The sequence below is a fragment of the Patiria miniata genome, unplaced genomic scaffold (genome assembly GCF_015706575.1).
Source record: "Patiria miniata isolate m_02_andy unplaced genomic scaffold, ASM1570657v1 HiC_scaffold_7, whole genome shotgun sequence".
NCBI lineage: Eukaryota > Metazoa > Echinodermata > Asteroidea > Valvatida > Asterinidae > Patiria > Patiria miniata.
Window position 1 is genome coordinate 32,968,756 of NW_024037074.1, and position 25,714 is coordinate 32,994,469.

General features: G+C 39.8%; 1 protein-coding gene across 6 annotated transcripts in view; it reads left to right on the plus strand.

The window, feature by feature from the left end:
* Window positions 1-25,714, plus strand: part of LOC119744245 (fibrillin-2-like) — a 96,126-nt gene that overhangs the window by 36,864 nt on the left and 33,548 nt on the right. For 5 of the 6 annotated variants that reach the window (XM_038220091.1, XM_038220090.1, XM_038220095.1 and 2 more), the window contains 23 exons: window positions 2,056-2,181; window positions 2,513-2,635; window positions 4,730-4,855; window positions 5,446-5,661; window positions 7,020-7,145; window positions 7,729-7,854; window positions 9,009-9,134; window positions 9,845-10,033; window positions 10,669-10,794; window positions 12,629-12,781; window positions 13,369-13,458; window positions 14,817-14,942; window positions 15,155-15,280; window positions 16,131-16,256; window positions 17,682-17,807; window positions 18,798-18,920; window positions 19,202-19,327; window positions 20,040-20,165; window positions 21,236-21,358; window positions 22,339-22,464; window positions 23,098-23,223; window positions 23,851-23,973; window positions 25,302-25,427. In XM_038220091.1, coding sequence (XP_038076019.1) covers window positions 2,056-2,181; window positions 2,513-2,635; window positions 4,730-4,855; window positions 5,446-5,661; window positions 7,020-7,145; window positions 7,729-7,854; window positions 9,009-9,134; window positions 9,845-10,033; window positions 10,669-10,794; window positions 12,629-12,781; window positions 13,369-13,458; window positions 14,817-14,942; window positions 15,155-15,280; window positions 16,131-16,256; window positions 17,682-17,807; window positions 18,798-18,920; window positions 19,202-19,327; window positions 20,040-20,165; window positions 21,236-21,358; window positions 22,339-22,464; window positions 23,098-23,223; window positions 23,851-23,973; window positions 25,302-25,427 — 3,030 coding nt within the window. Of the gene's footprint in view, window positions 1-2,055; window positions 2,182-2,512; window positions 2,636-4,729; window positions 4,856-5,445; window positions 5,662-7,019; window positions 7,146-7,728; window positions 7,855-9,008; window positions 9,135-9,844; window positions 10,034-10,668; window positions 10,795-12,628; window positions 12,782-13,368; window positions 13,459-14,816; window positions 14,943-15,154; window positions 15,281-16,125; window positions 16,257-17,681; window positions 17,808-18,797; window positions 18,921-19,201; window positions 19,328-20,039; window positions 20,166-21,235; window positions 21,359-22,338; window positions 22,465-23,097; window positions 23,224-23,850; window positions 23,974-25,301; window positions 25,428-25,714 lie in introns of all 6 variants that reach the window. The other variant, XM_038220092.1, reaches the window with a different exon arrangement.

The window sequence follows — 25,714 nt, forward strand, 5'->3', positions numbered from 1 at the left end:
GGGATTCTTAAAGTCGCCCATGGTAAGGAAAGTTGTTCGTATTCTGGTCAATTTGATTGGAAAGAGCAGACTTAAATATTTGCGACAACTTCTCTGAACAGCTGTTTTTGTAATTTTGATAGCTGTACTTATTAAGTTTAAGAAACATCCGAAGATACAAAAGATTTACCTTCTCTCGTCCGAGAACCTAGAAATGATGATATATGTTACCCTGACCTATTTCTAAGGCACCAACTGCAAAGCTCATCATGTAATAATGTTGTTGTGGGAGGGTGGATGTGCCCTTTTCCCCGAGTTTTTGAGGCAGTAATATAAATGTTTGCTTTTTAAATGGAACTCACTTGAGCACTTTTGCAGATTTGCTGTTCATGGCCATTAAAGGTTCTCTTGAAAAACGATTAGAAAATGGTTGCCGTTTATGACTTGGTAACATACATTTTAATTCCCTTGATGATAGACTTGTCATGTTCACTGTAATGTTGAAGGAAAAACAAGTTGCACCCACAAAACCCCTAGCTTAAGAAGACTAACATGTGTGTGAGTAAGATTTGAGGCTTTGCATGGTGGAGATACTAAATAATGAAAGGTTTGCGGAAACACCATGTGCGAATAATTTCTCAACTAAGAGAATGGTTCTGAAAAGAACCAGAGGTATAAACTCGACTTTCCGGTCAGTATGCTCTGACCATTCTCCTGAAGATGTGGTCAGAGCACACTGACCGGAACGTCGACTTTATACCTCTGGTTCTTTTCAGAACCATTCTCTTAGTTGAGAAATTATTTGCACATGTTGTTTCTGCAAACCTTTCATTATTTAACATGTGTGTGATTGTGGTTCTGTGGTTTACCAGTGGAATCAACTTGTGGCCACTAATAAGCATCACTGAATTGGCCACTGAACCAATTTGGCAGCCCATGCAGCGATAATTTACTCTTAAATGTAGGTTTTGTGGTTTGCACCTCCGGGGACTTTGTGGTCAAATGAGACCATTACATGCTCATCAATTTTTTAGGAGTTGAATTTTTTTTGGGGTGGGGGATGGTGGGGAGGGGGAGAGTTGTGGAGACAGTAAATGTCATACTCCAAAGAACTGTTGCTGTGATGTCATTTCAGGAAGACACGGTTCAATTTGAAGGGTTTTTTGTACAAATTTTCAACCCAAACATTTGAGAAAAGCTTGCTCATTATGTTATTGTCATGTACTGACACAGCACAAATTTAAGACACCATTGAAAAGAAAATCCATAACAGCAAAAGATCAATAATTCTGGCTAGATTTGGGTGTTGAAAAGATGTGACATTGAGGTTTCTGCCGGAAGTGACATCACAATTGTACTCATGAATATAAAAATTTGTATAAAAAAAAAAAAAAACAAAATAGGCACCCAAATGCCCTTGAAAAAAATGGCAAATGGAAAATTGGAAAAAGGTCCAATGGCACACAAAGGTACTTTTTCGGAGATAACATTGAAAGAATATACATTGCATGGGCCCTTTATAAACAATTGAAACACAACTTTGTGCAGTAAATTTGCCATCTGGAGTTTGCTTTCGTTGAGTATCGTTTAAAGTTAAAGCCAAGAGCTATTTAAGGTTTGCAAAGACACATTTTTTTTTGGGGGGGGGGGGGGGTGCAATAAAAATGTTGGTCCCCCAAAAAGTGGGTCCAACATTTTTTTTTTTTATTCTAGATGCTTTGAAGTGCAATCTGAGGCAATTTCTGACCACTTTGACAATTTTTTTTTTGAGGAAAAGATGGCGGTGTACACAGTGCCTGCCTTTATTGCGACGTACTTAAAAAAAAATATTGGGTTCGGGTTTTTTTTTTGGGGGGGGCCATGGCCCCCATTGCCCCCCCCCCCTGGATCCGCTCTTAAAGGTAGGGGATACAAACCAGAACCAAAAAAAAAACGAAAAGAAGTCATGGTGACTGGACTTATATGTATCTGTTCACATTTCTTTGGAATTGTGACAGATTGTAGAAAGACAGGAAACAAGATTTTTTAATGTAGGAAATTTTATAACTTCTAATTCATTTTTTGGGGGTTCTTCAGATATCAACGAGTGCGGTCTGGACCCAAATGTCTGTCTTCACGGAACGTGCCAGAACAGAGTGGGCTCCTATGAATGCCTGTGCTTCCCTGGCTACAAGCTCTCTGTGGACTCTAAATACTGCGTTGGTATGTAGATTAATGTCTAAATTAAGCAGACAGTGGAGACTTACTTGTAAGGGCATAAATCGGGGGGGGGGGGGGGGATGCGGAGGATATATCCCCCCTCCAACTTTCGGAGGGAGGGGGGGATGGGCTATCAGATGACCCCCCCCCAAAAAAAAAAAAAAAAGTGTGGTGAGAAACAAAGAAATGGCTAATTTCAGGTTATATTGTAACTGTCCAATAGTCCAATGAAATGAAAATCAGAGAATTCAATTCAATGAATTAATAGAACCAGAAGTGTACAAGACATATGACGTCTCTTCAGCAATGGTTTCTGTTTGATTTGGTTGAGCAGACATCAATGAGTGCAGTAGCCGTGGCATATGCATCAATGGGGAGTGTGAGAACCTCGGTGGCAGCTATCGATGTGTGTGTAGAGACGGCTTCAGGGAATCCTCACAGCCTGGGCAGTGTATCGGTAAGTACCAAACCCTGCTTTCTGAGACCGAAGATTGAAATTGATCCAGTTGGGGACGGTATTTGCTCAAATTGAAGTTAATGGTCGTGTATGATTATAATGTTCAGTTTTGTTATGTGACTTTTTGCTGGTCTCCAGAGAGCCAGACCAATCCGGGCACGCTACCACTTCTATCACGGAGGCCCCCTTCAATGGCGAAAAGCATTGTGCTAGCTATTGATCAGATCAGTCATAGCTTGCACAATGCTTTCACCATTGAAGTGGCTGGCGTTGGGCCTTGTGTGTGTGCAGTGATTACGTGCCCGTATTCCTCTATGGTTCTCTTTGTACCTCACAAACTCACTTACTGACTCACCGACTGTCACTTGTGTGATGGGCAGTGCTGTTGTACAGGGTGGATAAAAAAACCAAAACCGAGATATAATCGCTAATTGGCACAGAAGTAGGGCACATGTGAATCAAAGGGAGATATCCTCTGTTAGGGTTGAATCTCCTCTTTAAAATGACACCCTGATCATGTCCTTACATTCATGGTTGACTGAGCAGTGACCTATCTTATGAAAGGGTCTATTGAGAGACTTGCGCCACTTTTCATGGTGAAATCCTTTTTTTTTTTTCCACCTGCCTTAAAAGTGAAAATTGAAAAGTGGCGCAATTCTCTAAATAGACCCTTTCGTTAAATTGGTCACTGCTCAGTTAACCGTGAATGTAATGACATGATCTGATCAGGGTGTCATTTTAAAGAGGAGATTCAACACTAACAGAGGATATCTCCCTTTGATTCACTTGTGCCCTACTTCTGTTCCAATTAGCAATAATATCTCGGTTTCAGATTTTTTTAATCCACCCTGTATAGAATACCCTGTAAGGCCAACCACTGGGCTAAATCCAGCCCATTGTGGAGAAGAGTTTCAGTGAATAGAGAAGAGTTTCAGTGAATAGCCATTCTGAATCAATTCAATATAATTTTTTTGTGCTATAAGATCAGCTTCACTAGGCTTATCTTGGCCCAATTTCATAGAGCTGCTTAAGCAGAAAATTTGCTTAAGCATGAAAAAAACATTGCTTCATAAAATTAGGTTACCGGCCAAAACTCCATGTGATATACATTGCTTGTGAATGGTACTTAGCTGTTGTTTACTTAGCATAACAATCGCTTGGAGTTTTGGCCGGTAACCTGATTTTATTAAGCAAGACTTTTTTGTGCTTAAGCAAATTTTGTGCTTAAGCAGCTCTATGAAATTGGCCCCTTGTCTTGTTTTTCAGACAATTTTGGTAATTCCTGTGAATCAGTATGCATGTCCTGAACAAATCCTCGGGCTGATTTTTCACAAATTTCTCCCTCTTGTTTTCCAACAAAACAATGGCAGTGGTTTTATTTAATTGACAAAAGGGCTGTTACAGGAATCTCCAAAATGAACATTTGCATAACAAATACGCCAAGATAAATAAGGCTAATATTGTTGGCTATGGAATTTGCTTATAAATGATTATTGATGAAAATAAATAAATAAATGAGAATATATATTGCCATTGTCTTTAAAGGGAATGTACAACATTTGCTTTTGCTTCAATTTTCAGAAAGAAATGGATTTGGAGGATTAGTATGTTGTAGCAAATATTGTTAAAATGACTTGTTTCACGTTTTGGGCTTGTAGATGCTGGAAAAACCAAGAAAATATTTCGTTTTCTTGTAGTCTGGTTCCCTGACCCCACTTAAGATGAAACGGAGAATTTATAGACTTTGGGGGAATTGTAAGTTCAGAGAATTAGTCTAGCAGGCTTGTTCCCCTTCACAGGTGTGTAATCAATTCCAAATAGTTTTTGCAGTTTTTCCAGCAAAGAGTTTGCAAGCAGTTTTTTTAAAAAGCCAGTTTTCTCCAACGCTGGTCGGCCGACCAGTGTTGGAAAAATACAATTTTTCTTGAAAATGTTGGCACACCAGGAGCCACAATTTTACAGGATGCTTTTAGACTGTCATTCCCCAACAATCCAGTAGGGTATTTTGTGATAATTTGATCATTTCGTTTTGAGATGTTTGCAAATGTTGTATCTTCCCTTTAAGCTAAAGATCTTGTTTTTGTCCCCTCCCAGACATCAACGAGTGTGAAGAGGGTCAGCTGGAACCTTGCGGCAGGATGGGAGATTGCGTCAACACCCAAGGAAGCTACCGCTGCCATTGCCCGATGGGTTACACTATGGGCAGCGGTGGATGCGAAGGTGATAACAAGACTCCAAAAAGAGTAGCTTTTGTTCGCCCTAAAATTATACTTCATATCAGGGATGTAGTCAAGTCAGGGATGTTGTAATCAACACGCTTTCGCTATTCTTAAAGAAGTCACACTACTATCTATGCCGTAGAATCGTCATTGCGTCGTGGATGACATGAGTATGGTTGTGATTATTTTGCATCGAGATGCTGCTTGTTCTACGAGAATTACACGATTTCTCAGTTTTGTGACCTTAGCATCACTTTCATGCTTGATGCCAACAACAGATCGCATGTCGACCTGAGGCCGGCTATAGTTAAAAAGTGCTATACAAGAATCCGTTAAAATTATTGTTATAAAGGCTTGCTTCTGTTGGTATTCCTCCCCTGTTACTTGTGGTTTGATACGTGATTGGCTTAAAATTGTGGCTCGTGACAGTGGCAGTTATGATCAAATGTGTCAACATGTCTGTGATCATGGTGCAGCTTTGCACGGGAAGGGGAGTAGGGTATTCCCATGCCTGGTTTGGGATGCACTTACGACTTATTTGTGATGGACACAACTGTAACTCCATTATTATTATTATGTTACCTTTTGCAGAGAGCCGTCACGCCTACTGCTCCCTGCACAGCCGGGAGGGCCAGTGCACCGTCCGATCCACCATCCAGGTCACCATCTCCCAGTGTTGCTGCAACGTCGTCACCATGGAGAACTCGGCAGGCTGGGGGCCAACCTGTCAGCCCTGCCCATCCCAGGGAACCATGCAGTGGGAGAAGATGTGCTCCCAGGGGCCGGGACGAGATAGTCTGGGCGTCAGTAAGTTCCAACAGCACTGCAATAAAGTGACAAATGTAGTTTAGAAACAGCTGTTATATAGTGTGAGTCAAAAAAACCCAAAATCCAAATGTCGGGACCATTGTTTTATTGAAGTTCTGCATGTAGCACTTTCAAAATGTAGGATATGAAAGCCCAATTCATAAGCTTTCTTTTATTACAAGGATCATTTAAATCCTCATGTACTTTTCAAGTTACGGAGTTTTAACACAACCACAGTTTTAAAGTTCTGTCCACGGATCACAAAAAATGTGTGCATTCTTTCAGCAAAATGAAACAATTCACACACATCCTTATGTGATTTGTTTTCGTTTTGCTGAAAGAACACTGAACTTTTTGTGATACGTGGACAGAACCTTAAAACAGTGGTTGTGTATAAAACTCTGTGACTTGAAAAGTACATGAGTGATTTGAATGATTCTTGTACTAAAAGAAAGCTTATGAATTGGGCTTTCATATCCTAGATTCTGAAAGGGCTACATGCAGAACTTCACTAAAACAATGGTCCCGGCATTTGGTTTCGTTTTTTTTACTCACCCTGTACTGTGCATGTTCAATAAGATTTCAAAACGATGCAAACTTTTTACTTATTCCAAATGGATATATCGTATTTTCTCAAAATAGAGTCTTGAAGTGAAGAAAGTACTTGTATCTCTAAAAAAGTGATCCTATTTCCAGTTTCCCAGGTTTGCAGTGTTGCAGCATTGTTAACTGCCAACGAATCAATTTGGTTTCCAGTTTTATTCTAATGTGGGGTGCTGTGGTCCAATGGTTACGGTGTTCGACTCGTGTGCTGTGGTACACGGGTTCGAATCCTGACCGTGGGAACATGGTGCTTGTGCTCTTGAACAAGGCACTTTACCACTATTGCTTCCTCCTTCGGATGGGACGTAAAGCCGTAGGTCCCGTGTGTTGTGTTATGCACGTTAAAGAACCCAGTAACACTTGTCGCTAAGAGAAGGGGTTCGCCCCAGTGTTTCTGGCAGTGGCCGCAGCACCTTGTAAACCCTGGTGCCACATAATGGGTCTCATATCTCTCATGTACTTCATTCATCTAACAATAGACATAACTCCCAGTGCCTTGAGTACCTCAGTACTCCGTTGTGCTAATGCCTGAATAGGTTTCTGCAACGTAGCCATACAGATACAAATACATGCACTACAGTGATCCGTCGTTACTGTTTAAAATTCACTCTGAAATTCCAATTTCCCTAATCTATCTCATTTCCTTCTCCTTCAAGAATTATTCTAAAAACATCGCTTTTTTGGGGAAAAAAACAACAAATTTGAATATTGAGTTGGATTCGAATACCGACTTTTGTAATTTGATAATTTACCAGATATCAACGAATGCATGCTGTTCAGTGACCTGTGTGCCAATGGTATGTGTGAGGACCTGGTTGGTAACTACCACTGCCGCTGCAACGCTGGTTTCGAGCCTGATGTAACGGCGAAAGATTGCAATGGTGAGTGCTCAAGAGAAAGAAAATACTCCGAGATGATACTGATTGTATTTCTATTTGATTGATTTTGATTTGAAGAACAGTTTTTTTTCCTATTTTGGGTGTAAGTTTATCATTATAACCCATACAATATTTGTTTACACAATGTTGCAGTGCAAACGATCTGTTGAAAACAGAGCTTGCATATAAGATTTTTGTAAATACTTGAAATTTGAGAGAAAGTTTGCTCTTTGTTCTACCCTATATTAAATATTTGTCTCTTGAAATAATCATGATTCTCTTGAAATTAATTATCTTGATAAAAGATTCTAAAACCTTACTCAATGCAGACAAATTGATTTTGTGGTGTGCTTCTAATGTTTCAGTCAAATGTAACATCTGAACTGTTGAACATTGTTAGAAAATAAGCTACATTTCAGTAAAATACAGCTAATAAGCTTCAAAGTGATATACACTTCATTTGTGGCATTTGGATTTTTTTAAAGATTTGGTATTGAGGTTTATATATAGTGGCCCATTATCCAAGCACAGGGTCTGTAGAAACCAACACCAAATTGACATTATATGATTGTCATCTGCCTGGTAGATATCAATGAGTGTTCCATCAACCGACTGCTGTGCAGCGGCGGCGCCTGCCGTAACTCCCCAGGAAGTTACACCTGCGAGTGCCCCGAGGGCTACGAGTTTGACATCGCCAGCATCCAGTGCAGAGGTACTTACTCATAATGCAAAAACACCTTAGGTTTTGTAATTGTGAGCGTGGGAAACATTATGCCATTTGATCTCTGCTCTGATGTGATTTATGACATATTATTGCCATCCTTCTGCTGTCCTAGAGGGACAGACTGTAGTCCTTTTTGTACCGGTGTCATATGAAAATCGGACTCGTATGAAAATCGGACTCTTTTTCCCGTTTATTGGTTAAACCCACTCACGTGACCAGTCCCTCTCCTAATTATCTATGCATGAGCATGTGCAATACCACCAATGAGTCCGTATTTCATAAATCCTAAAAAACACCGGACTAACTCCCCGACTGAGAGACTGACTGACTGACTGGCTGACTGACCAGTCGCTGCTGAACATGACTCACTGTCACTTGTGAGCTGGGCAGTGCCATTGTATAGGATTACCTGTAATCACAGTGAATGGGCTAACTCATCTCATTGTGTAGACCAGATGCATGAAAAGACTTCCAGTGAATAGCCATTCTTAATCCATTGAATAGAATTCTGTGCACCCTGGGACCAGCTCTACTAGGCTGGCCTTGTCTTTTTTTAATTTTATTTAACTAAGATTGTGAGAATCATAGAAGAATGTAGTTGGACGATAAAGTAAACAATAATGGGGAATTTTCGGGTATGAATGATTTTGTATTGGTTTAACTGATGTGTGACGTTATTCTGGAGTCGCCTGCTTCTGATTAGAGTTGCATGTTAAAAGCAATGGGTTGTATCGGTAGACAGTAGCTGTCTGTCATTGGCAAGCCTAGGCTTATTATGGCTATTAACTGACTGGTTTTGAACTGGCTTAACTGGTTCAAAACCAGTTTTACCAGTTTGTACCAGTTGGTACCAGTTCTAAATCAGCCACCTGTTTTAAGTTGAACTGGTACCAGTGGAAACAAGTTGAACCACTTTCAACTGAAATGTCCACCTGGGCATTACCTTGAATTTCAGAAATTTCACTCAAATCATCAAGTACATCATTCTTTGGCTTATGTTTGCATGGACTGAAATGTTGAATTAAATTGAAATTGGATCAAACTGCATGTGAAGTAATGTACTACATCTTCAAAAAAAAAAAAACTGAAGTAAGTGTCCCAATGTCTGAAATTTTATGTTGTTATCCTCCTCCAACCTCTAGACATCAACGAGTGCTTGCGTGACAGCCAGTGCCTCAACGGCCGATGTCAGAACACTCCGGGCAGCTACCGCTGTGAGTGCGTCATATCTGGCACCTCCCTGGATGAGTCCGGCAGATCCTGCATCGGTAAGAAAATCTACATGTTGGCCTTTGGATCTGTCCAATCTTCCATCAGTCTTAACATTTTGCTGCTGTAAGATTAATTCTAGTTGTTGGATTTTATGCAAATCAAGTTTGGACTGATATGCAGAGGATGCAAAAGAAAACTTGTGACTGATCATCATCTCCAGTTTTGCATCAGGACGTTTTCTCGGGCTGAAACACCTCCAGTCATGCTGTCACAGGCAGGGATGTAGTCTAGTCCATCACAAGTCCCTGCAAGTCCATCACAAATCCTCCAGTCCCATTTGAACTCACAAGCTATGCAATCGAGGTTTTGCAAAAGGCATTCCTTTGTTCTTGTTAATACACTGTTACTTGTGAACGGATTTGTGATTTATTTGTGACTGGACTTGTAATGGACTTGTGATGGACTTGAGGAATGCGCAGGGTAAAACAAGCTGGATATGATCTTGGAAGCTGCGGCCTCCCAACGAGTTTGTGTTGCACTTTGCGTTGAATGTGTACGGCAGAGCGGGCATGCTGCTATTATTCCCACGGATTATCACCTTTCATTGAGCTGCGGCTGCACAGAACGTTTGTTACTAATTAACTAACAGAGAGACACGACAACTTGTTGAGTTGCTATCCGAAGCTAAATATTCCAATGAATTTAAATATTTCAAGATTTTGAACGCGAGTCTTAGTGTAATTGCATATATCTCTCCTAATGACAGACAACCGCCTGGGCACCTGCTGGACTGAGATCCGGTCAGGCCGCTGCGAGTCGGACATCATGGGCCTGATGAGGAAGTCTGAGTGCTGCGCCACCTTTGGCCAGGCCTGGGGAAGCCCCTGCGATGCCTGCCCAATGTCCCTGGGTGATTGCCAGAGGGGATACACCTTGAAGAACGGCAAATGCGAAGGTGAAACATTTTTAAAAAATTTATTCAGTTCATTGACATTTAACCTGATCAGCAACTGTTTAAGATGTTTTATAGGCCTGCTAGATAGTTTCTTCAAAATGTATTATAAGGATGATCATTTGTTAACACAGGCTTTCAGAGTTCCTACTTTTCCTACTTTTTCCTATTTTTTTTTACCTTGCTACTGCTTTTCCTACTTTTTTTCTTGAAATTCTTGCTGTTTCCTACTTTTTCCTACTTTTTGGTCCCACAACTCCGAAAATGAAATCTCATGGAATAGTTTCAAAACAGTTTTACACATTGTCATATGTAAATCAAACAATGAAGGGCTTGGGTGCAGGAGTACTGCAACTGTACTTCCAAAGGCTTAGTTAAGGATGGAGCACAAGTGTTGTGAATACGGACATGTCAAACGAGGCTTATGATGCTGTGGGCATGGGGGAGTATCAACAAAAACTACTCCTGAAAGCCCGCTGAAATCCTATTTTTATCCTGATTTTGTCCTCCAAAGTCCTGCTTTTGTCCTGCTTTTCCACCTGGGTCTGCTTGAAAGCCTGTTTACATCGTACATTTAGATACACAGATCTTGGTACAAAACAGAAAATGTATTGTTAACATTTAATTTTTTTTGTCAGACATAAATGAATGTGAGCTGAACCAGATGGTGTGCCAGAACAGTGAATGCCAGAACACCGTAGGCTCCTTCAGGTGTGTCTGTGAACAAGGCCTCTCATTGGACACCACCGGAAGAAATTGCATTGGTAAGAATCAAATCATCCAATCAGAGAATAGGGAAAAAAATGCACTTTTTGAAATTGCCAAAAGAAGCAATAAATCAACCAATAAGAGCTTGGGTGTCTGTGAACAAGGCCTCTTATTGGACACCACCAGAAGGATTTGCATCGGTAAGAATCAAATAAGCCAATCAGAGAACAGAAAAAATTGCACTTTTTGAAATTGCCAAAAGAAGCAATAAATCAACCAATGAGAGCTGATGTTTCTGTGAACAAGGCCTCTCATTGGACACCATCTGAAGAAATTGCATCGGTAAGAATCAAATCATCCAATCACAGAATAGGAAAAAGATGCACTTTTTGAAATTGCCAAAAGAGCAATAAACAACCAATAAGAGCTGGCGTTTCTGTGAACAAGGCCTCTCATTGGACACCACCGGAAGAAATTGCATCGGTAAGAATCAAATTAGCCAATCAGAGAACAGAAAAAATTGCACTTTTTGAAATTGCCAAAAGAAGCAATAAACAACCAATAAGAGCTGGCGTTTCTGTGAACAAGGCCTCTCATTGGACACCACCGGAAGAAATTGCATCGGTAAGAATGAAATCATCCAATCAGAGAATAGGAAAAAAATGTACTTTTTGAAATTGCCAAAAGAAGCAATAAATCAACCAATAAGAGCTGGTGTTTCTGTGAACAAGGCCTTTCACTGGGCCCCATCAGAAGAAATTGCATTGGTAAGAATCAAATCATCCAATCAGAGGATAAGGAAAAAAATGCACTTTTTGAAATTGCCAAAAGAAGCAATAAATCAACCAATAAGAGCTGGTGTTTCTGTGAACAAGGCCTCTCATTGGACCCCATCGGAAGAAATTGCGTCGGTAAGAATCAAATCATTCAATCACAGAACAGAAAAAAATGATCTTTTTGAAATTGCCAAGAGAAGTAGTGTATAAACAAATAAGATAGCATGTCCGTGAAAAAGGCCTTTTATAGGACACCCCTGGAAGCAGTTAGGTGGGTACAAATAAAATTATCCAAATCAAAATAAATCTCCTTAGCAAATTTCAAAATACTTGCTCTTATTGGACAAAACCAGAAATACTTGCATCAGAAAGAATCAGAACAACGAATAGAATTGAATAGCTAAGAACCAACTTTACAAATCACAGTTGAAATAATATCTGTTAAATAAATCAAGGCCCTCCTCGTTTTTCCTTTGCCCTCCCCCTCCCTGGAGCAGAAACCTCAGTGTTACAGCTATTACAACACCAAAAGTTGCCAGAATTTTTGATGTTTTGCTGTCGTAAATTTTCTGGTTTTTTTGGTGATTCCTTGTTCTTTCAATGCATGACAGCAGACAGTGTGTTAGAGAGCAAACTTTTCTCACAACTTTTTTTCAATGAGCAAATGTTTGGGTTCACAATTTCAAGAGAAATCCCTAAACTGAAGAGTGTGTTCCTAAAATGACATCACAGCAAGGGCGCCCTCCGTTGTCGGGAAAAGCATTGAACATTTAAAATGTTTAAAGACATGCACTTTTCTAAAAATTAATTTAAAAAGGATGTCAAATAGTTTGTATACATTTAAGAGGAATTGAAATTTGCACAAAATATGTTCCAAAGTAAAATTCTTGGCATGTTCCCTTTAAGTCCTTTGTGTGATGACTGAGGATGCTTTATATACACCCGTAATTGTTCAACTCACGCTCAAAATTTGGAATTAAGATACTTCAACAACAAAAATTCTGCCCTCTTGCCCTCCCCCCTTACCGTCTTGGAGAGTCTGATGCTGCTCAAGGCAAAAATCAGTAGCTCAAGTGATGATATGATTTTGCTTTTGTCATATTTTTAACTCCAGACCTGAGGAGTTACCAGTGTTTCCTGGACTACTCGGAGGGCCAGTGCCACGATCCCATCCAGGGACTGTACCGCAACGCCGTCTGCTGCTGCTCCATGGGCAAATCTTGGGGTAGCCAAGGCCAGTGCTACGGCTGCCCGCTACCAGGCACAGGTCAGGAACTGTCCATTTCTAGGGGTCTTTCACTTCATTATTACAATTAATATTTCATGATTTTGAAATTAGAAACTAACAGGTCAAAGTTCTGCTGAACGCCTTGCCACTATGACAAAGAAAAATTTGAAAAATGTTTGTATTTTACTCTTTTTACCTCTTATTGACCTCTTTTTTAACTTTGGAGGTTTGCATTTGATGTACTAGCACAACACTTTGGAGATGTGTTTTTTCAGATGGGAAGATTTTTGTTTAAATAATAATTAATCTTTTCTTAATATCCTTAACACTTACATACTTTCTAAAGCACTACATGAAAACTACTACGTATTATAATTAAAGTAAAATTCATAATAAAAAAGTGCTTCAAATGCATCTTAAACGGTTTCTAGCTGCTCATGGTTTTCTTAGTATTATGAGTACTTACAATTTTCTACTCTTTACTCTTGAAAATGTACTAGACTGTCACACTTTATGCACACGTAAAGGTTCTAAGTAGAAAGGAAACTTTAATAGTACATCTGTCTAAATTTGGATTCAAATTGTAAGTAATTCTTGATCTTTTGTAATATTTGTTTTTGTTTTAGCTGAGTACAATTTACTGTGCCCAAGAGGTCCCGGCTATGCTGACACCAGGCCATCCCCAGAACTAGTGGATGGATCCACCGTGACTATCGGTAAAGATGAAAGCATATAGCAAGCTTTGTAGCAATGTTTGAAACAGGTTACATTCCATTTGTGCAGCACAGTGCTCTTAACAAATTGTCACATAATTGGGCAAAACTAATCAGTAGAATGGTAGTATATGATATTACCAGAAAGAAACATTCGGCAAAAACGGGTGCTTATGATAGAAGATAACATTCTTAGTTATTTACTTCCAAAATTACAATGCAAACAAGCAGAAAACAATTTGCTCAATTCATTGACACACTTCAACAGAAAATGTTACCTGTTTCCAAACAACTCTTTTATTACTGAAAAGTAAGTCTAAAAACTGTTAGAAATGGGGGCTTGATACATTATCTTTGGGTTTAGGAGTGGCACACTCTAGTGTCTAGTAACTTGTACAGGGTTGAGATTAGACTTGACCCAAGATGGAATTGCCTTAAGTCAGTATCTTAAAAAAAAAAATTAAAAAAAAAAAATCAAATAAATCACTTAGTTTTACATCTTTTCAAAAGCACAACAATGTAAACTTCAGCAAGCGATCCACTTCGATGCCGTATAATAATGCCCGCACACTGTATGTACATTTTACAACATGCGTATTATTGACATTGTGTGTGCATGTATAGCAGAGCATTATGGTATGGCGTGTACAGTGTATACATAGGTACGGATGAGCTATTAGATACAGACCAAGCGCAACCCAGACTTGGCTAAGTCTAGGTTGAGATGTGCCATGATATGGACTCCGTGTACAAGTGCCCCCTCAACAGTTACAAAGGGAGAGTTGGGGGAGACCACTGGGAGGGACATTCAAACACATTGCTAATGACGTCCGATGCTCATGGCTTGACGTTATGGTTTTTTTGCACATTGAGAATAAAATATGTCGTGCTAATTATTCTGCATCACACGTGCACGAACCAGTACGCAAGGGCGGATCCAGAACACAATTTTGGGGGGGCCAAAAAAAATTTGGTCCCCCAAAAAAGTTGGTCAAAAAAATCACGGCGTGGGGATTGGGGCCCGCTTAAGGGCCCCGAAAATTTTTTGGATTCTAGATGCTCTGTGGTGCGATCTGAGGCAATTTCTGACCACTTTAACCAATGTTTTTTTGAGGAAAAGGTGGTGGTGTACTCATTGCCTGCCTTTATTGCGATGTCACATAAAAAAAAAAATTGGTTTCGTTTTGGGGGGGGGGGGGCCATGGCCCCCTTTGGCCCCCCCCCCTGGATCCGCCCTTGCCAGTACGCCCATGTGGTGTGTTCCACTGGGCTCTCAAAACTGTTCGCAAAATGCCACCTGCTGTTTATGATCGGAGCCCATAGCTTACAGTTTGTCGTATTTTGCCATTTTCCCATGCCAGATATCAACGAGTGTAATACCTTCCCTGACGTCTGCCGCAATGGTATCTGCCGTAACATGATTGGCAGCTTTGGCTGTGAGTGCGACATGGGATACGCCCTGGACCAGTACAACTACCACTGTGTGGGTGAGTAGTCACTTCAGAGTCCAACTTGAACTGCCTCTCCATGAATTAATTTTCAGCACCTTGATTTTCATCGTCTTGCAATTCATTTTTACAAAACACGTTGTTGGACGCACTGTAGGTGTATTTATAGTACAACATGATGACTGACAAAAAGCCACGTAACATTGATCAAACTATTCACCGCCCCTTTTGGTGTCTACCTTTTTCCCCAGACATCGATGAGTGCCGTATTGCATTTGGTGCCTGTGGCAACGGAACCTGCGAGAACCGTCCTGGTGGCTTCATGTGCAACTGCAACTCTGGTTTTGAGACATCCATGATGATGCAGATGTGTATAGGTGAGTGCAGCGTCAGTTTACTTTAAACCTTCTCAGCTGAATGCTCACACACTAAATTATTTTCATACCTTTTTTGTAAATTTTAAGCGTTATCCTTAATTTTTTTTTTATTAATTTGTATTTACACCAGATTGATTGATATCTTTTGTGTTAGTTTCACATCCTGTATTTTTCAATTAATTGTTTTTGACAAAAGGATCTAAATAGGTTCAGCAGCATAACGAAAACTTCTTTTTTAAACTTGGGTTGGAAGTGACAAAATAGAGGCGCACAGAAATGAGAACTTAAAAGGGAACACCGTGATGCCAAAAAAAAAACATCATTCATGAAATATAGAGAACCATGATTATTTGTTGTCATTACTTCATACTGATATGCATTATAAACATTAGAAACAGAAAAATACATGTAGGATACAAAACAAACAAAGTATAATTGATGCACAAGTCACAAAATTGTTGCTAGTTATGTTCAAAGTTGTGTCCCAAGGTCCTTCTTTCCTAATACCACCAGAAAATCAAAGAACTATTGACAAAAAATATTGAAAATTTCATTGCACAATAATTTATCCATTATAAAAGCCAGTAAGGTAAAAAGGTAACAAAGCATATCACGCAAGAGACACATCCCATAGTCAAATACAGCCCGTCATTTTTCCTAGACAGACCCCTTGCCACATCGCAAAATACAGTGCTAAAACATTTGACTGTAGGCATTGACTAATTTAGAGACTGCAAACATATGGCTCCCTATCTCAGTTGGTAGAGTACGCATTATGATATTCAGGAGGTCACAGTTTCTTACCATTTTGTTTGTTCAGCCTAATATTCACTTGTTTTTTTCCCTTCAGATATTGATGAGTGTTCTGTCGTGGCCGGCATCTGTCGTGGTGGTCAGTGCATCAACATGGTGGGCTCATTCCAGTGCCTGTGTCCTCCAGGCCAGGAGCTCTCAGAGGATGGACGCATTTGCAAAGGTATGCAGCAAACTTGGAGAGAGAGACTCTTCAGAGAGTTTCTAGTGGTGGTGGAAATCGGCAATTTCGAAATTCGTTTAACCAGATTGTTTTTAAACCAAAGAACGGTTACCCGGAATCTCAGCGGAGGCTCCCATTAAGCTCAAAGAGGTGCTGTAGGCAATGCCCTCTATGATGACTGGGTAAAATTTGCAGGATTCAATTACCACTGGGCCTTTACAAATACACACCAAAGCTGAAAAAAAATGGGTGGGAAATCTCTGATCAGTCGAATGGGCAGGTTCTTCATGAACCAAGAAGCCCACTAGCGAGTGAATGCAGTTACAATCAGAGACCATGGGGCTAATTGGGGGATGTTCCAGTTGTCACAAAAAATGGAAAGCTTCATTTTTTTTAAAGGTTGTTTTCAAATATCCGGTTTCCAACTTCCAAACCGAACAGTGGAATTCAAACCAAATTTATAAAAATCCAGATTTTAATCAGACCACTAGAAGTTTCAGAAATTTGAGTGAAGTTAATAAAAATTAAAACAACCCATTAGTCCAAATATGCACCATGTACTTTAATGCCCCAAGTACCAGGTGCTTATAGTGGTGTGCATTTATGGGTAGTACGTGAACCGGGTACCCTATTGAAGTAAAACACTGGTACCTGGGTATCCATAAAATAAAACCCACCCCAAAATTAAAATTCTGGAAGTTGTCTAAAGGGCTTTATAGCTTTGCGGTTTAAACTGCTATTTTCGCGAGCGTCATCTGTTGCACGTTAAAATGCACATAAACGTAAAATCTGTTTTGATTTTCAATTTAGCCTGGTTTTCATTTTAAAAATTCCCTTAAATGACATTCAAAACCTTTCTTTTTCATTGTCTGAGAAGTGACATAAGTAATTTGTAAAGTTGGGTAGGGATTTCCGATTCCATAATCTGGAACTGGTGCGTGACTTAAAGCGGTCGGGTACCCAGGTATCCGGTTTACACGATGAACACCTCTAAATAATACCATGTGTTCTTCATCAAATCCTGAATGCAGGGTCTGATATAAAACCATAAGTCAAGTACTCTGAGTACTCTGAGTACTGGATTAAAAAAATGTCATTACTGTGTGATGAATTCAAAAGCAACAAAGGATAGTTCCATGTAGTGTTAAATACGAATTGTATGTCCTATCGTGGTATTTAACTATATCAAAGTTATAAACAAGCTAGCAATGCTCTCTTTTGTTTTCATTGGAAAACTGCATCCAAAAGCTGCGTATGCTGTTTGGCTGTTTTCGCTGTTTGGCAAAAGGAATGATTTTAAAGGATTGTTATATTTAAATCTCAGAAATTATTTAAAAGTAAGCTACAATTTTTGCAGAATTTTATGGAAATACCTACATCACTATAACCTTTTGTTTGTTTTATTTGTTGGGGTCCACTGTTAAGATATCGACGAGTGCTCTCGAGGTAACGATGTTTGCTCCAACGGTCACTGCATGAACATGGTGGGTGGCTTCCGATGCATGTGTAATCAAGGCTTCAGACCCAGCATGAACTTCAAGTCCTGTGAAGGTAGGTAGTTTGGTCTGATGGTGTTCAATTGAATATCCCCCCCCCCATAAAAAAAATAATCCCAAAAAACAAAAAAACGTGGTGCAGTTTCAAAAAAGTTACCCTAACTTTGTGTAAGCCAACCTGATACATCAACTCATTGTCAATTGCGAACTGAATTTATCCGGTTCTTATTATTTATTCTTAATTGTTTCTGGTAATGAAATGAAAGATTCCTCAAAAGCACCCTAGGCACTGTAGCTCACAAACCTGAAGAAACCTGTAGAGAGAAGACACTGAGAAGAAATTACAGTTTTAGAGGTGGTAGAAAAAACCCACGGAATCAGGCAGGGACTGAAAACCCAATCCACATGTGGCCAGGGCAGGAATCGAACCCGGGCCACAGCGGTGGAAGGCGAGGAAAGAACCGCTGCGCCAACCTGACTCCCAAGTTCAATAATGCCTTTAACTTTCTAAGTCAGAGTGTTAGGTAAGAATAGCTTTGAGTGATGAAATCGCTCTTTAGATTAGACATTTACTGAGAAATATTTATAAAATATGTTTAAATATATAGCAGTTTTGTTTATCGGCTATTTCGTTTTTGATATAATTTTTAAACTTTGACCTAGATCTTGTGGATGTATGAATGAAAATGGTATGGAGTAAAAGGCCTCCAGTATAACAAACACTGCTTTACCAAGCATTTGGTTAGGAACATATCTGTCATCAGCTCCCAAATTCTATGAACAACTATATTTTTTGTAATGCGCAGAAGAGTATATCCATATAGGTTTTGCGCAAATTAAATGTCCTTTATTATTATTATTATTAAAGACCATCGACGGCTAAAAATCGTTAATAACGAACCACTACTAATTGAGCAGTCTTTTGTGGACCCAGTGCTTTTCGTTACGGTGAATTTCTAATGAACCTGATTTGTTTTATGTCAAGTGACAGTAAAAAGTGCATTGAAATACTTCTGTTCTTTCCTTGTTCATTGATAATGACTAGACATGGATGAGTGTAGTATGGATAACGGTGGCTGCGAGCAGACCTGCGTCAACACGCCTGGCAGCTATCAGTGTGTCTGTGACATAGGCTACGGTCTGATGCACGGACAGAGGCACTGCAGGGGTAAGATAGAGTTTAAAAAAACGGAAAAAAATAGAATAGTGGAATACTAAATTGTTTGAAAAACGCAGAGCACTAGATTTTAAACAAAAGAAGTAGTGTTCTATGCATTTGTTCTTCAGGTATTTAACAATTTTTCAAACATTTGCCTTTGAAGAAGGTCTTGCTTAAAGGCTGAAATATTTAATTTTTTTAGTTTTTCAACAGACAACTAGTGGCTTGTAAATGTCAATTCACTGTTTTCTGAACTAGTAAAGTGTTTTTTGTACGTATTTTCTTCTCAGATATCGATGAGTGTTCAGAGAGCGTTGACATCTGTGGTGGAGGCATCTGTGAGAACAGCCTAGGCTCTTACAGCTGTACCTGCCTGGAAGGCTTCCGAATCTCCCCTGACTACTCCAGTTGTCTGGGTAAGACAAAACAACTAAGAAGATTAACTCATCGTATATTCCGATACCTTTCAATAGGTCATATTCGTGGTCGATTGAGGGCACACTTTCGACGCCATTTTCTTTTTTCAACAGTAGAGAAATTTATCAAAGCAGTTCAGTAATTTTACTTAAACTATGTAATTGTGAACTTTTAAAAAATACAAGCTGATGTGAACTGCTATCCTGGAATGATCTTGAAAAGAATTTAGGAGCACAATTTCTAACTGATGTTTCAACCAGTGTGAAACTCTCTTGGAAGATTCTAAGTAAGGCCATGTCCGAATTACTTGGCTACGGCTTGAAGTTACACACAAGTCTTTGGAAAGCTGCTTCCATAGACACATGCGTAATTTCCAGCTGTAGTCAATAATTTGGACTCAGCCTTAGACTTGATGAAGGTTTGCATGTTGGCAAGTCAGAAGATGGAAGGTCTGTGGTAGCACCATGTATTCAAATATCTTTTGTGACTACGTTTGGTTCAGAAAATAACAGGTGTAAGACGACGCTTCGCACAGTATGCTCAGTCCCTCTTCAGGAGACTCCCGGACTGTTGGGGGATGCTGAGCTTAAGAGAGATTTTGTAAACATGGAAAAATCATTTGGAAACTTGTTAGCCTCTTCAGTGGAAATAAGTATCTGAGAAACTTTTTGACAAAACTTTTCATTGTGGTTTATATTCATTTGTGCACAGATATTGATGAGTGCACGATGGCGGACGACATATGCGGAGCGGGTACTTGCATCAACACCCAGGGATCATACAACTGCCGCTGTGATGAAGGCTATGCTATCCAAGGCTCATTCCTCAGCTGTCTGGGTAAGATGGCAGTGCACACAATAATTTGCTAGAGTTGGATGGTGGGAGGGTTAAACCCACTTCGAAACTGCATGCGCCTTCCGTGATTTCGCGGCGCCCGACTAAAATCCAAACTATGGACAAATTCACCTCTCGGTATAGGATTTTACACACGCCCAAACTGTTCCATTAAAAAAAATATGAAGTTATTTTTCGATTGTAAAAAAAATCCCTTGTGTACTTGATATGATTGTGAGTAAAAAAAGCCTTTTTAAACTCAAAAATTTGTGTTCTGTATGTAAATGAATGTGCTGTACTAAGCGCGTATCTGCATTGAACGCGCATCGCGCGGTTACGTGCACTGTCAACAAGCGTTTTGCCCATACTTTTTCAAATCACTGTTATACGCGCACGACTGGCGGTCTATGCGTTTATATGTTTGTGGTTAACCCCCCCCCCCAACTCATTTGTCGTTTTTGTCAGTAAAATCTTACTTCGTGTTGTTTAAAGTGGTGTAACTGTTGGCAAAGGAGGCTTCGACGAATAGCGCCCCCTGGTATGAGATGGTGTCTATTCCTGTTTGCATTGAACAGTGCCCACTTTTCAAACCTGTTATGCACTGTTATCTGTCAGCAATATTGTGACTACACCCCATCCATTCAAATTGGTCTGATACTTCTACATAAATCTAGAAGCGGTGTACGTTCGAGACAAAAAAGAATTGCTAAATGAAAAAGGTTTTTGAAAACTGCCAAGTTGATAACTGGCAATAGATGCTGTTCTACACAAAGGAAAGTCTTGAAGGAGTAGGTTGGGGAGGGGCTGAATTTAGTCAGGAGTTTTTATGTGGAAATACTGTGAGCAATTTTCATACCAAACTTTTAGATTACTTAATTGAAAAGTTTTCAAGGCAAGAATCTTTCTTACACATTTCCTCGGTTCTACCTCAACTTTGGAACATGCAAAATTAATCTCTGGTTAAAAGACTGTAGCCCTGGATTCCGACTTTGATGATTGAAGACTGGACAGATTGGCATCTACCCTTCTCACGTAAAATCTTCATTTTTTACCATCCACATTTTTCTTTGCAGATATTGACGAGTGCACCATGGGTGTCCACAACTGCGCCATGCACTCTCAGTGTGTCAACTCCCGCGGCTCCTTCCGTTGCCAATGCAATGCCGGATTCTTCCCGAACTTTGATGCTTGCATTGGTAAAAAAAAAACCTGCTCTCTTACCTTTGGATTTTGTTTTCTAAGAAATTTTCACGGATGGTATTACTTAAGCTTGAACGCCAATTCATACTTGGCATGAAAGCAAACATGAATTCAAATATGTGACATTTGTGACAAAGTAGTCCCGCTGGGAATGTGGCTGAACTGATTTCGTTGCTTGTGAATTTCACCGAGCTATGTCTTGTGATATTAAAGTGGCTTCGCATTTGTATTTGTGTGAAATATGAACTGGCTGTCACTTTGAAGACTTGTATTTGCTGGTCCCAGAGGGCCTAGTGTCCTCTTTGTACCTATCTCACTGACTGACACACTATCACTTGTGACTTTAGCCTGGTTGTTGGTTGGTGAAGAGGGCCGGGCAGTGCTGTTGTATAGGATTACCCTGTGATGGGCTAAATCCAGTCAATTCGGGCAATTCACAATGCAGTGCGCCACCAAGAGTTTGCCATGTAGAGTCCATTTTTAAAGTTTACGGTCGACAAAACATGGCCCATTTGAATGAGTGTCAGTAGGAAACTTGAGCTTATTCGTTATAGATTGGGGCATTTACGTTCTGGCACCTTACCAAAAAACACCATATTGATAACAAGAAAAGAAAAGGGCAAACAGATCCTCAAATCATACGCTTACGAATCTACTGACTGGAAAAATGAACAATTTCAAATGTCCCGCGCTGCGAATTTGTCAACCATCTCCCACAATGCACTGGGAAAAATGAACTCTTCGTGGCAAACTCTTGGTGGCGTATTGCATTGTGAATTGCCCGAATTGTGTACACCAGATGCATGAAAAATTTCCAGTGAAAAGCCATTCTGAATCAATTGAATAAAACATTTGTTCACTCTGGGACAGGCTTGGCTTTTCTTGTTTTGACAAAAGGCAGTTCAATTTAAAAAGTGTTAGTACTGATATTTTGAAGTTAACAAGAGTCAATATTGAGGTGTTGTTTCGGTTACAGATATTGATGAGTGTGCCACGCAGATCCATGAATGCGACCGCGAGAATGCTGTCTGTATGAACACGGAGGGATCCTATGAGTGCATCTGTAATGAAGGCTTTGCAGGCGATGGACTGGCATGCAGTGGTAAGTAGATACTATGAAGATCCTCAGATCAAATATTTAAATGTTACAAAATTGGTCATATGTGAATCACATTAAAAAAATGTACTACCATTACAGAAACATTATGTGCATTCACAGGCTTGCTCAGGTGGGACTTGAACCCGACACCACCTCCTACATGGTGGACGAGTGCATGAGAACCTTTGATTATTGAAAATGCTTATAGTTGGTAAAGCCCTGGTTGGGTATTCTGGACGTTGCAGGTTCAAATCCTCCTTCAGTCAGTAATTTCTGTTTAAAATAATGGATTGAATGTATTTGGTGTGAATCACACTCAAAGATTGCAGATGTGGATGAGTGCGTGAGAACTTTTGACACAAGTGCTTATTTTTGTTAAACCTTGGTTGGATATTCTGGAGGTTGCAGGTTCGATTCTTACCTCAGTCTGTTTTGAAAGAATTGTTTTGGTTTAAATTGCATTTATACTTCAAAGATGTTGGAAAGTGCATGAGACCCTTTGATATAAACTGCTTTGTAAAGCTCTGGTTTGGTATACTGAAGATAGCAGGTTTGATTCTCACCACCGTCAGTAGAGTCTGTTTGAAATAATTGATTGAATGTATTTGGTTTGAATGTCCCTTTCTTACATTGCAGATGTGGATGAGTGCACAAAAAACCCAGACCTGTGCCCCAACGGTCAGTGTCTGAACACCCCGGGATCCTACGAGTGTGACTGTGACATGGGATTCCTACCAACAGATAACAGGGATGATTGCGAGGGTGAGTAAGGGAACCAAACCAACCTCATCCACTTTTGTCGAAATCTTGGTTTGTGTTCGGCTCTTGATTCAGGCCAAAGCTCCGGCTTCATCAGTGGGACACTGGCTCAATGTAGATCTCTGTTCTAGTTTCAGAAACATCAAGTTCCTATTCTTAAAGCTAAAGTTTTGGACTTTTTTTTATTTGAATCGCACATTAAAAACTTTCCCATGTAAATGCGAAGTGTTGGTACCCTGCACATCAGGCTGAAGCTGATTTCACAAAATTGACAGTAACAGTTAACCTTTGAAAATTAATTTTATGGGATGACTCGGTATACAATGCAAGTGGCAACCCTCATGGAAATTCTGTGCAGCAGTTTATTAAGACCATGATAACATTTGACGCGAAAGGCTGTGATTTATTAATAGTGTCATGATATTATTTGATACTATTGTGACTAACTTGCATTTATATTTTTGTAAGTGCAAATGGACCATAGTACAAATTCGCAGGTACTTTTTCATTTTCAAACAATTCCAGTTTAAAATGGAAACAACTTGAACAGACGATTTTGAGAGTCATCGTCTTTTATCGTGTCCTAGTTTAAAATGATCATGGTTAAAAGTCCGTTAATTTTCTTTGCAGATATTGACGAGTGCACCATCTCCTTCATTTGTGTCTTTGGCAACTGCATCAACGTGCCGGGCACATTCCGCTGTGAATGCATGGAAGGATACCAGCTGGATGCTGGAGGCGCCAACTGCACAGGTAAGGACTCTGCAACCAGTGTACCAACTAACGGCCCCGAATAATGGTATCGCAGTGCGTGTTATGCGAAATGTTTACGTTGTATTAAAAACAAACTTGCACAAAATGGAACCATGTATCCTTTTTGCATGTCTTAAAATCTGCATTGTGTTAAGGGAATAAATATGTGCTTGGCCGGTTTTAAGCAAGTACGTTTAAAACCTGCTAGGGGCCAGGGCCCAATTTCATAGAGCTGCTTGAGCAGAAAATTTGCTTAAGCAAGAAAAAACATTGCTAAGTAAAATTAGGTTACCGGCCAAAACTCCATGTGATGTACATTGCTTGTGACTGGTATTTAGCTGTTGTTTACTTAGCATAACAATCGCATGAAGTTTTGGCCAGTAACCTGATTTTATTAAGCAAGACGTTTTTGTGCTTAAGCAAATTTTGTGCTTAAGCAGCTCTATGAAATTGGCCCCTGGACGTGGATAATTTTGCTCGGGCCATTATCCTCTACCAGGCCCCCAGCCAGTTTTAAACGTACTTGTTTAATACCGGAAAACTTATGCATAACTTCATGAATTGTTTGTGAATATTTGTAAGGTATAGTAAAACAAATAGAACATGGTTTAGTTCGGTTGGATAGTTTACAAATATTGAGTGGCTCAGCGTGGAATGGGAGGAATATTAACGCAAGGTAAAATCTGGACTTTTCCGTTTCACGAGGCCAAGCCGAGTGAACTGGAAAAGTCCAGATTTTACCGAGCGATAATATTCCTCCCATTTCACAATTTAAAGCCACTCAATATTTGTTTTATATAACTGACATATAGATCCTTGTCATTTGATATATTTGAACTTTTATTTCAATAAAAACTGGAAGAAAATGTATTTCTCTCTTCCAAACCACCCCTTCAAGAAAATATTTGAACCCAATGCTGTAGCGTTGGCTCTTTGGAACAATAGGCGCTACGCACAATGCTGAACGCGCACACCAGCATACATTTGCACACAAATACCGCGTCATGGAGCAAGAATGATCCTAGCTGTTCAATAGTATTTCCCATTCCCCATGGGCGGATAGTACTTTTTTAGCCGCGGCGTGAATGGGAGCAATAATGAATGTCACGTGATGTGAGTTCCACCAATCAAATGACAAGGATCTGTATGTCGGTTATTTAATCGATATTAGCCCCCCTCGGTATTGGAAGTTGACGGACTAGTTCGCCTCTGGAACTAGTCTGTCAACTTCCAATACCTTGGAGAGCCATACTTTGGAGAGCTAATATTATTTGTATATTCCATTCTGTTCCAACTGATTTTTTTTCTTCGGTTTGTTCCTTTAATAGATTTGGATGAGTGTCAGCAGCCAGATACGTACTGCGTCAGTGGCCAATGCACCAACAGCATCGGCAGCTACACCTGTGATTGCCCAAGGGACTACACCCTCACCCCTGATGGCTCTGTCTGCTTGGGTGAGTCTTGGGGAAAAAACCTTTATCATTGCAATCATGTAACACTATGGGCCATATTCACGAGTCGGCCATATTGGATTGAGAGTGAGGTTAAGTCTTGATTTTTGGAACTTACGTGTCGAGAAATGAAACCAAGTTAATTTCTAATTATATCCAGTTTGCTTCAATGAATAGTTTAACATTTGTAATTAAACATTTTCTCATGTTTAAGGATAGATTTTTTTTAAAATGACAGTAAATAAGGCTGCTATGTGCCTGCGTAAATAGTCTGGCGCCATCCCATTCAA